General features: G+C 28.5%; 1 protein-coding gene across 1 annotated transcript; it reads right to left on the bottom strand.

The window, feature by feature from the left end:
- Window positions 1-8,588: 8,588 nt before the first annotated feature.
- On the bottom strand, window positions 8,589-10,275 carry LOC112733322 (uncharacterized). The gene has a single exon (XM_025782249.3). The coding sequence runs from the start codon at window positions 9,965-9,967 to the stop codon at window positions 8,891-8,893; it is 1,077 nt and encodes a 358-aa protein (XP_025638034.1). The 5' UTR covers window positions 9,968-10,275; the 3' UTR covers window positions 8,589-8,890.
- Window positions 10,276-10,519: the final 244 nt, after the last annotated feature.

Here is a 10,519-nt window from a genome sequence, read left to right as displayed (position 1 = left end):
TGTCAGGGCTATAGTTTTACAAAGCTCAATGATGTTATTGATCTACAAGAGGATGAAAATGATAATTGAAGATGTTCTAAGTTATATTTTGGATTATGTTTTATATTTAATTGATTATAAACTTGAAGATGTTTAATTATATGTTTTGGACAATATTTATTTTGCTTTGGACAATGTTAGTTTTATTATTTTGTTTCAAAAAATTTGGTTTATAATTATTGAAATGGTTGTGAAATTATATATATTGTTTAATATTTAATAGTTTATAAAAAAAGAGAGATTTGGTGGACATGGCCCGCCAACCCATCAACCTACCGTTAGGAGAGACAGGACGGTCCAGTCTGCCAGATGATGGACTTTTGGTCGGGTAGGATGGGCTTCCCAGTTTGCCACCCTTAATGGGGATACGGACATAAATATCCGCCCCATAAAACATATTAAATACACGCGAATATACAATTATTAATGTATCTTAATTTATATATAAATAAATCTATTTCTTGAATTTAGTAACTCTAATTCCTGCCTCTAATTTAAATTCCTCCCTCCCTAAGGGATCTTCTAATTTGAACTCTCTCTCTCTCTTTGTATTTTCTAAGGGATAATTAAAGAGAAACTTGCAAAGACAGAGAAGAGACAGGGTATTTTTTTTTAAATAGGAGTGAGGAATGGAAAAGGGCCTTGTCACACTCCCCTGAGTATCCATTATCATACCTAATTAGTAACGGAGATCCAATCTCAACCGATTTGAGAAGGGACGCATGGACGTCATCTGCATTGGACCTCTAAGGTAATGAACCTAAGTCGGATTTGGGACCCTAACAATGGGCCTTTAAGGTTGATCTTACTTGCATTGAGGTCTCACTAGACCCAAATATATCTTGAATTAATATTTTGAGTCATTATTATAATAAATACTATACTATTTAATATATTATAACACTTAGTATATATAAAAGTTGGATATATTTACATAAAAAAATTATTTCAAATAAAAAAATAATTATCTTTTTTTAATTTTAAATATTATTTACTAATGTAACGAAAAAATAAAAATAGCAATAATCACTCACATAATTAAATAGATAATCCTAATATATACATAACACTACATATATCAAGGATTATTATATATGATAAATAATTTTTTTTCTTTTCTGTAATTACTATTTATATAATTTATTGAACAATTTTCTCATCTTAATATTTAATAAATTTTACATACAAAATATTATTTAACATACAAAATAAGTAACTTAAGTCATCATCTAAGACAATAAGTATAATAGTATAAATATCTACTTATTTATTAATAATAAAAAATATATAAATAGTATAAATTGATACCTTTTAGTATAAAAGCAATAATAAAAGTTATTAATTAAATTGATTACATAATTAAAAAATTATAAATAATTTTTTAAATAATAAAAAATGAGATCACTATTTTTACATATTACAAAGTTTATAAAAAAAATTTTGGATAATAAATCAATTTTCAATAGATTATATATTAGTCCTGTAAAAAAAATAATTAATATATTAGATATTATTATTTACGTACTAATATAATATATATTATCGATTATTAAGTTTATAATTAATTTTTAACCCAATTTTCGGTAACTAAAATTTAAATGATTAAAATTATTAAATGCTGAATATTTTGTATCTAACCAATTTTATTTTTGTTATTAAAATTAAAAAAGGATGAGTTGTTAATCAATTTTAAATTTAAATTTAGATTTGAGTAAGAAAATAAAAAAAATAGTTTAAATTTTATCTCACTAACTATGATTGATTTCAAGATAAGAAATTACTTTGTACATCATATATATTATAGGATAGTATGGTCATTGTTATTTTTTAATGATAAATATTATCTAATAAAATGGTGTAAGAAATTAGAAAAAAATGTATTTACCAGTTCAGAAAATATTAATTTATTTTTCAATGGAATAAATGATATATTGAATAACAAAAGTTGTTATTGGTTTCTCTTCACACTAACTAATACTCAACAATGGTGTTTCCGTATATCATATTACCAATAAATATTAATCGATCTAATAACTTTTGTAGTGACATAAGTTTATAAATTTGAAAATTTAAAAATTATTTCATAAAATGTGAAGTTTTAACAAATAACAATGTTGATCATATTATTTTGACTTCAAAAATAAATACGATACTAACAAATAAAATTGTCACAGATAAATTTTAACAAAAACAAAAGTCTATAAATATTGCTATTAATAAGAAATTAATTTATTTTAAAGACAAATACAATTTTTTTTATGAATTTTTTAACTCAATAAGTTGAAGATTAATCCATCACATATTGATACTCTATTTATTAAGAATCTATCACTAACTGATGGATTATTATACACATAAAACAAAATTTAAACTACAAATATTTATTTAATCAGACAAATAAAATATATATTTTTTATTTAATTTTTTAATAAATTTTTTTTTATATAATTTGATGTATTACCCGTAATTTTGGCACCGAACATACACTAGTTAATGGTAATAAGCTGGCATAGTTGATGAGCAAGATCGATCTAAAACAAACGAACAGCGTATAAAGTCTATCTCACCATCAATATTATTATTATTGCGCGCATATTATTCCACTGTCACAGGATCACAAAAAGTGTACGTTGTTGTTAGTTTGTTACTAAATCTAATAGGTAAGGCCATATAATATATTATTCTCATTGAATTGAAACCATATGTTTTATATCATGGTGCGTGTCAGAATGCGAGTATAAATTATTGGGAGAATGTTAGACGGTCAATAAATTAAAATTTATTATTTTTGTTATTAATTAGTTAATAATATTTAAAATATAAATTAAAAATATATTATTAAATTATTAAATTAAAAAATTAAATTAATAATTAAAGATATTGACCAAAAATAATAAATTTTGTTGGTGTTTAAATTTTTTTCTGTACTATTGTATGGGGAATTCGGGATGGAAGAACACTGTTCCCTTCATATAGGAGCATATTCATCACCCTTAATTAGTAATAATAAGATTAGTTGCATTGTTACTCCGAATATGTCAGAGATATGTAATAATTTCGATACAGGTAAGTGCCATACTTTTGCACCGTCATTGATTTATCAATTAATGATTCAGATGAAAATTGATACATCAGGATTTAGAAGAGACAACCTTTTTTCTTTTTCAAAATATTAATTTGAGTGAGATATATAGGGATATGGATACGTGAGAGTTTGATGTTCAAATTTTTGTTTTTAAAATGAGTAAATTACTAAAAATATAATAGAATATTTTTGTTACAGACAAGAATATATTCAAATGTTATTATCCATAAAAATATACTTAAATAATTTTAAAATATGATAAAAATATTTAATATTAAATATATAATTAAAAAAAATATTTTAGAGATTGAATTTTGATATATTTTTTATAAATATGATTAGAAAAATGAAATATTTTTATTCTTAAATTTTGGTAATTTTTTATTAAGTATATATATTTTTTTGTGATTTTTTTGTCAACAATGAATAATATTTTTAATAAATAAAAAAAGATATATTTAGATCAAATTTTTATCCCGTTTTTTGTGTGTATTTTTTAAATAATTATCAAAATATTCTTATAAAATTTTAAATTAAATGCATAAACGATTTGTCAAATACAAAAGTTGTTTGTCATTTTAAAAAATAAAATTCTTTTTGAGTAATTTTGTCGTGTTTTTATATTATTTGAAGACTTTTTACCAATAACAAAATTTGAGTGAATTTTTGTCTGCAACAAAATTATTTAAATACATTTACAATAGTTTACCCTTTTAAAATATCATCTGCTGTATATATTTATTAAAAAAAACAACTTTTTTTATAATTGATAAGATTTGAACTCAAACTTTTATATAAGTTGATTATCATTTTAACTAATTATAAATATATTAATTATGATACATATTTATATCCTAATATATGATGGGGATTAGAAGAACTTAATCTACAATTTTTTATGCATATTCACAAACAGGTTATTTTGTTTATTTTTTAAAATTTGAATTCAGAATCTTTTAAATAGAATATAAAATTCAAATTTTACTAACTTTATCATTTTAAAAAATTTAATCCTAAATGATATACTTATTCTTCTTCTTCTTATTATTATTATTATTATTATTATTATTATTATTATTATTATTATTATTTAGTACTACTGATATGTTTATGATAAGTTGGACTAACAATAGAAAAGTTGTCCCAAAGTAAAAAGTAAAAACAGATATCTATAGTAAAATCGACTACTAAACGTATATTAATTTTGAATTAAACTGAGGTATACCACTATAAATAACGGTAAATAATATTTCTATAAAAAAAATAATATTACACATCTAAATTTTTTTATGATTCAAGTCTAATTAAATTAAATAATAATAAAATTTAAAATAATATTATTTATAATTAATTTTTATTATGTTAGATTAATTTAATAAGACTTAATTAATAAAAAAAAATTTAGTATATAACATTATTTTAAAAAAAAATACACGAACTGAGTAATAAATAAAGGTAGAGTGATTCTACTTCTTTCCCCACATACATTATTCTGAACTATACTTCCCATATTTATTAAGTTGAACGTTAGAATTTTTTCTACGAGTATACATCTCATCCCAGGTGAAGATCGAAAAATTAGTGGACAACATCAACTTAGACGAGATATATTTTAGACAGATTCTTTAAATACAAGATAAATGTAATAAATAAAAGAATGAATTAATATATGTCCAAATTTCAAACACAGGCGTTGTCCTTTCATCAAGTGAAGGGGGGAGTGCAGCCTTTTTCATCATTAGGAGTGAAAAAAGTTGTTCATCTTTTTAATGTTTAGGCTCAAAATTATAGGGCACATACACTGTAGGTTGAGAGAGAGAGAGAGTGAAAGCCATCACTGTTAAAAGTGCACACAAGTGAAGGCTTGTTCACTGGCAATGGGCCACCATGCACATCATATATCATGCTCTCTAAAGTTTGTGCCATCCACATCTCATGGAGAACCTATGCTCTGCTCTCCTACTCTCCTAGCTACCAAAAGTATTACAAAATCATTTAAAATTTGATACTCGTTAGCATATTTGTCATAACCGAACTCATGGTTGAACTGATCAAATTATTAGTTTATTGCTTTATTGATTCAATGGGTAATTCATTAGTTGAATCGTTTAAATTATAATTAATAAATATATATTTTAAAAAATAATTTAATTTGTATATATTATATATTAAAAATAAATATAAATGTAATAAAAAATAATTTGATTTAGTGACAGTTATACATACAAAAGATCCAAATTTAAATTTAAAGAGACTAGTTTATACCGATTCGCACCAATTCTAATCAGTTGTTCTAATTAACCATCAACTAGTCTAATCTGGTTTTAACAACTATACTCATTAGTCATAAGAGTGAATAAAAAGATATGAATGTGAAAGGTGCTAGCCTTTTGTGAAAGCACTCCCATGGTGTAACAGTTTCAATAGAAAAATCTTGCATTGGAGGATATCATATCCATCCCATTGTCCCCCTGTATCATCATTACCCTAGATTTAACCCCCAAGGTGAAATAATCAAAACATGATGATCTCTCAATCAATGAAATCAAAAAGATATTTAACTTTTTGGAGGGAATTATCCCCGGCCATTACATGCAAAAGACAACAGGCCCACCACTTTCTTTCTCGAATTATAACCATTCTTATACCGGCCTCACGATCTGAGTGCTTCAGATGGACCCCCCCCCCCCCCCCAATTTCTTTTTTATTAATCTGTTATCATATCCTTTCCTTCATTTTTTAATGCTTCCCTTTTTGTTGCGCGGGCGTTAATTAATTAAGAAAAGAAATATTTTAGTTGAACTAATCTTTTATATGTAGCTAGCTAGCTACCTACAATGATCCCCTTTCAAAATTCTCCTCTCAAGTTTCAAACTGATCATCGTATTATAACTAACAATATAATAGCCACAGTCGTTTAATAGGTAGATATTTCAAGTTCATTGAGAACCGCATTATTAGATGAACGTAATTATGTATAGGTAATTAGGTTGTAGCCCAAGCCATATAATAACTAGGAAAGAAAATGATCATTTTTGTGTGTGTGATCAATTAATGTCTATGTGACCATGCTGATGATATCTACAATTTAATTAGACTAGCTTGTGTTAAATCTATACGTAGGTAATGGTAGAAATGATAAATGTACAATCGATGATACCAGATGTTTAATTTTTAAGACTTAAATTCCCGTTTATCTCCCTCTGCTGTTCCGTCTACCTAGGTGATTGTCCCTCTAAAGTATTTAATGAGAAAAAAAAAATTGCACTACTGCTCCAAACTCGCACAATATTGTATGCTTTCCTTTTTTTTTTTTTCCTTTTCATTTTTTGTCCGAGTGTGTCCTTGATTTCTTTCATGATTAGCCGTACACACGAGCAATGAAGCTTATTATTTAAGCAGAGCACTTTAATCATTTGATTTCAGAATTTTCATATACACTATTCATGCGAATGCTTTTATAATGAAACTTCTATTTTCTTTATGGATATTTCCTCCTTCTAGCTATTTTTAGTTTATTAATCCCTTATGAAGATAGTTAGATTGTACTAGACTACTAGAGTAACTGAAATCTAGTAAATGAGTGTAGTAACAAGAGATGTGTTTGTTTAGTATAAAAGTAATAAGAGCCATATGAATAAGTTGACGCAGTCATCTATGATATAAATGAAACAACAAAGTACACGTTCTTATAATTTGAATTGGAATTGCCGCTGTTGGCATGAGACTCATGAGTTAAAAGGTTATACAAACGCTGGAAACATTAGCCGCAATCGCATATAATTTTCACTTTCCGCCGATTTGCGAAGCTAGCAAATGAAAATTTGGCATCATATTCTAAAGAAAAGTCCTATTAAGAAACTAAATCAAATAATATAGACTATAGTTAACCCTGTCCATGTTATATTTACTTTTCCATAGCGTATCACAATAAATTAGATAAACCTTTAATTTTTTGATGACATTTTTCTTTTGAATTCTTGACAAATACTGTTTTTAATACTTTACTTTTCTATAAATAAAATAGTGGTATACATGATAATCAGGCAAACCAAGAACATAAGAAACAACACCAAAAGATTGAACTACCCCCACAAGCCTCCCTACGGCAAATGGGGTCAGTACTTAACTAGATATTACTGCAAGTTAATTAACTAAGCATGTAGAGTATATATGCAGTGAATATATGGATGTACGATCTTCTAAAAGAAATATAAAAATGATAAAAAAAAATGATAATTTAAATAATCCAGGGGACTTTGTTTACAAATTTCAATTTCAATGTTTCAAAAATGATTTGATCTTGTATGTATGTATATATATATATATATATATATATATATATATATATATATATATTGCACCTAGGTATATAAGTATCTTCACTGGAAGTGGTGTTCAGTTCAAAAATCAAAATCCGCTTTTCTACCATTTTTTATGCCACCGGTTATATTCTTAAACTAGGGTAATTTGAAGTGAATATGTATTAATTTAAACTCGCGTAACACCATTTTACAAAAAAGAAAATAAATAAATACACGATTTAAGTGAAGGAGGTCTTACCTCTTAAAGAAACAAGTATAATGTATCAAGAAAAAAAAAGGAAACAAATTATAAGATAATTAAGTTTAACCAAATCAAAAACTAAAAAACCCAATGAAGACGCGTCATATATATATACTTGGCTACATAGTATTTTGGCAGCGAAAATGTTTGATAACAAAAAAAATCACCCAAAAATAGCCATAATTTGCTTTATTTAGTATTCATTAATTGTTACAATAATTAATTAATATTAAATAAGATAAGTTCTGACTATTTTTTTTGTTTACTTGGCATTACTCGATAGATCACGGATGTGGTATATGTACCTCTCTAATGTGGCTATTATTCCTAAAATGCATAAAAGAATTGAGAGAAAGAAAGAAAAATCGGCAAAAGATTAAAGAGCAGGGATTGTGTCTTGAATGCGCAAGCATGAGACGTTTTCGTCAACTGTTACAGTGTTACCTGTCTCTCTTTCGTTTTCTTCTTTTGTTTTCAAAGAAAAGATGAAAAGAATTATATGGACCCATGCACATACATACATAGCCATGTGTAGAGTGTTACTAGTATTTAGTGGCAAGATTATAACTTTGAAAGTTGAAAATGAAAACAACACATGAAAGATGACTTTGATTTCAATAAAACAAGATTGCGGCGGCTACGTAATCCCGAAATCTCGCCGCCAATTACTCCTACAATGTAGAGTCATGGATATATTTAATCGGTGTTATGAAAAACAATTAAAAAAATAGAGGAGATGAGAGGGCTTTAATTTAGAGGCATTAGAAGCCAAATGAGAATGGATGACGTATAATATAAGGACAGAGAAAAGAGATAGAAAAAGGGATGCATTTGTTTGTGCTGTGTCTGTGTTAGATGTTTGATTAACGCGTATGCTGCACTTCAGAACTCGTCAAAGTCAAAACCAACATTCACAGTTGTATATATATTATGATGATTAATTAAAAGATTCAACATTCTTGCAAAATAAAAATAATTAATTAAGAGTGAAATAGCAAGAATAAAGATACATATTTCTACTTATGTACACAACTACACAAAAGAAAAGAAAAAGAACAAGAGTGTCTAATTTAATTAATTAATGTGATGGTTGTGGTTAAGATGACGATGCGAAGCAAGAGATTACATTCTGTCTTTGACTGATACTACAGTGACTGAGTTGCTTCAAACTTTACGAAATCAGAAACAAACATAAAACAATTAATAATGTTGTTTGTGTTGTATGTCATTGTTGTTGTCCTCATCATATTGTGTTATCGGTCTTAAATTATGACGAGAAGAACAATGAATCAATGATTCTAGCATACCTTGAGTTGTACACTGATCTGTCCCCTTAGTATTCGAAGAGTAGTGTTGTTGTACTTTGGCGGCAGTATTTGTGAGTAGTGTGTTTTCTGCAACGTCAGTGTAGAGAGCTTCTCCTTGACCATCACTTCTTCTCTGGACCCATTCCTCCCTTGATGAATCATTACTACTACTACTCATCAACCTGTTCTCGTTGTTAAGATGCGCTTGTTGCCTCAGTCCCACTTGGGCGGCAACAGAAGCAGCATGATGATGATGAGAAGGGTAGTTTGGAGGTGGTGCTTGCTGCAGCATGTTCTGGAAGCTGAGAGTACCTAAAGAAGACGAAGAAGAAGAAGAAGAAGAGATGGGTTGTTGGAAGTTAATGGAGGGTGGGGGAAGCGGGTGGTTGTTAAGTAGTCTCTGTGGGAAAGGGCGAAGAAGATAAGATGGCGGTGGCGGTGAGGGGTCCATGAGAGCGGAAGAAGAAGAAGAAGCAAATAGATCGAACCTGGTTCTTGGGAAAGGAGGAGCTGGGATGCCGGTGAATTCCTGAACCATGGCTCGGAAATTGCTGGTGTCTGTGGTGAGCACAGTTGTAGGTGCACGCCTAGAAGCTCTAGACCGTTTCTTGGGGTTGTTTCTCACCGCTCTGTTGGGTAGTTGATTTACCCCTGGGGAAGAAGCAGGGACCCCCTGGTTTTGCTGATTAGTTGCCACATCAGCGACACCTCCAGCTTGTTCTTGTTGTGATGAAGAGGGTATGATGAAGGAGGAAGCTAGATCCGATTGGTTGTTGGGCTTGGACCACATGATGTCAAGGTAGTTTGATAATAGAGGGTCCTGCAGGAACATGTGCTGCTGCGTGTTGTTAGTGGCGGTGGTGAGGGGAGGAGGTGGTGTCATGTAAGAAGAAGAGAGCGAGTGGGCGCGTGACTCGTGCTCTTCATCGGCACCGCTACTCATACTCCCGCTGCTGTTACCCGAATCCATTAATGGAAAGACTTTGAGGGTTTCATAGGTATGGGGTTTGGGGGAAACACTCCAACGCACGCACGCACTTAAATATGTATGTTTGCAAGTTAGGACTTAGGAGGGTGAGGCTATTAGGGTTTCAAGTGAGGGAAAGAAAATAGAAAGGGATACTTGTCTAACCTTTTTCTTCTAAGATAAATTAAAGTAGGGAGGTTGCCTCTCATCCCTTCCCTTCTGCTTTAATTTTGCCTAGAAAATATCACTACTACTCATCAATGGTAGGCTCCATCTATATATGGTCAAACTATCTTAATTATATGCTTCTCATTCTCAAATACTGCCCATCTTAGGCCACACATTTTACATTTATGTACATATAATAATTTACTTTATACTAAAAATCAACTATTTATTTAAAATAAATATCGAAATATCAAATATATATTATTCATAGTTATATATGTAATATATATAAATATACTGATAATTAATTGTTAATGTACATAAAAAAAATTTATATAGTATGCAGAGACGACATTTAGTCAAAACAAAAAAGTCTTTAGTTTATTA

The sequence above is a fragment of the Arachis hypogaea genome, chromosome 13 (assembly GCF_003086295.3).
Source record: "Arachis hypogaea cultivar Tifrunner chromosome 13, arahy.Tifrunner.gnm2.J5K5, whole genome shotgun sequence".
Classification (NCBI taxonomy): Eukaryota; Viridiplantae; Streptophyta; class Magnoliopsida; order Fabales; family Fabaceae; genus Arachis; species Arachis hypogaea.
This window is presented reverse-complemented; position numbering and strand designations above follow the sequence as displayed.